The sequence below is a fragment of the Trichinella spiralis genome (genome assembly GCF_000181795.1).
Source record: "Trichinella spiralis strain ISS 195 chromosome Unknown Scfld6810, whole genome shotgun sequence".
Classification (NCBI taxonomy): domain Eukaryota; kingdom Metazoa; phylum Nematoda; class Enoplea; order Trichinellida; family Trichinellidae; genus Trichinella; species Trichinella spiralis.
Window position 1 is genome coordinate 1 of NW_003533749.1, and position 1,343 is coordinate 1,343.

Consider the following 1,343-nt stretch of genomic DNA (forward strand, 5'->3'; position numbering starts at 1 on the left):
TCTGTTCATTATGGTTGTGGATGCATCATCCCCGACTACAATGCCGATGTCATCTGTGTTTGTTTAGGCAAATACGTCTCCCAACAGTCCTACATGGCTTATCACAGAGTAAGAAAGAATGTCAATCCTTTTTATAATATGGATGTTTTATCAATTTTACCATCCTCTACTTTTACAATCTAAATTACAATTGTTAGATGAAGTGGCATTCTTTGGTAACTGCGTTATTGAATATGCGTTACTTGAAAGCGTTACTGCTTGTTTGAATGACGTGATACTCTACTATAAGTACATATTACTTTTATATACGTTTATCAGTTTATCAGGTATTTATTCCTTTTCAGATATCCATTTGCAATCGTTATGGTACCAGAGTTTTGAAGGTTTTCCAGGTACGTTTAGGAAAGTATTATAGGATCTTTTAGATTTTAAATCGCAACATGGCTATGCAAACAGCCACGTTGCGTTCAACTGAAAGTAACGGTAAGTCTACGAAAGGGAAGGTAAGTATGAAGGTAAGTATATAGGGAATAGGTAAGTATAAATGAAAAGGTAAGTCAGGTAAGTGATGTAGAGGGATATCACATCTACATGAAGTACATCACTTGAAGGAATCACGTAAATGAATCACTACAGAGTATCACTGAAAATTTCGAATTCAAAATACAGCCTTAGGCTATACCATTATTTTGCCCTTAAAGGTTGGTTATGCAAATTTTTAATTGCCTTGGGGTAATATGCAAATTTTTTAATGCCCTCAGGCTACGCCTCAGGCTATGCCTCAGGCATTTTTTCAAAAAGTTTCGATTTTTCAGAAATTTAGCCCCAGGCGTTGCCTCAGGCTACGCCTCAGGGCAAATAAAATTTGCATATTGCCCCTAGGGTACGCCAAGGGCGATTTTTTGCACAATATTTGACCTTAAGGGGTGATTATCCAAATTTTCTTGTGCCTGGGGGTTCGGAATATTAATCTAAATTAAAAATTATTTTTTGCTTCAAGAAATAAGCGAATATCTATCTGTTTGCCTGTTGTTCTTTATGATCATCACATCGTCTATTGAGTTACGAAGGTTCTCTAAACTGTTGTCTTCCTAAACCATTGTACAGTAATATAAATCGATATTTAATATTCCTGTGAACAAAAAATACTCTACTTTCTCACATCTGGGAAATATCTGACTCTTCTTCCAGATATTCAATATCCATTTTTGTACAAAAATGAAAGACTTGTAGTAAAGTAATAAGAGTGATATTAATTTGACAAAGATTTCAGAGCTCATCACATAAAGCGGCTTATGAGCGATAGATCTGTCACTGATATGCAGTATACAAAAATAGTTTTT

At 35.0% G+C, this 1,343-nt stretch overlaps 1 protein-coding gene across 1 annotated transcript; it reads left to right on the forward strand.

The window, feature by feature from the left end:
- The first annotated feature begins 10 nt into the window (after window positions 1–10).
- Window positions 11–722, forward strand: Tsp_14000 (hypothetical protein). Its single transcript, XM_003365953.1, is given in 6 exon segments — window positions 11–57; window positions 68–108; window positions 198–271; window positions 345–392; window positions 426–483; window positions 670–722. The coding sequence occupies 6 exon segments, from the start codon at window positions 11–13 to the stop codon at window positions 720–722; spliced, it is 321 nt and encodes a 106-aa protein (XP_003366001.1).
- The last annotated feature ends 621 nt before the right edge of the window (window positions 723–1,343 follow it).

Bases quoted from the DNA above. Each gene is read 5' to 3' on its own strand.
- Tsp_14000 (XM_003365953.1), top strand. From the start codon at position 11: ATGGTTGTGGATGCATCATCCCCGACTACAATGCCGATGTCATCTGT. The intron at 393-425 runs GTACGTTTAGGA...AGGATCTTTTAG, and splicing joins GAGTTTTGAAGGTTTTCCAG to ATTTTAAATCGCAACATGGC. The intron at 484-669 runs GTAAGTCTACGA...TTCAAAATACAG, and splicing joins GCGTTCAACTGAAAGTAACG to CCTTAGGCTATACCATTATT.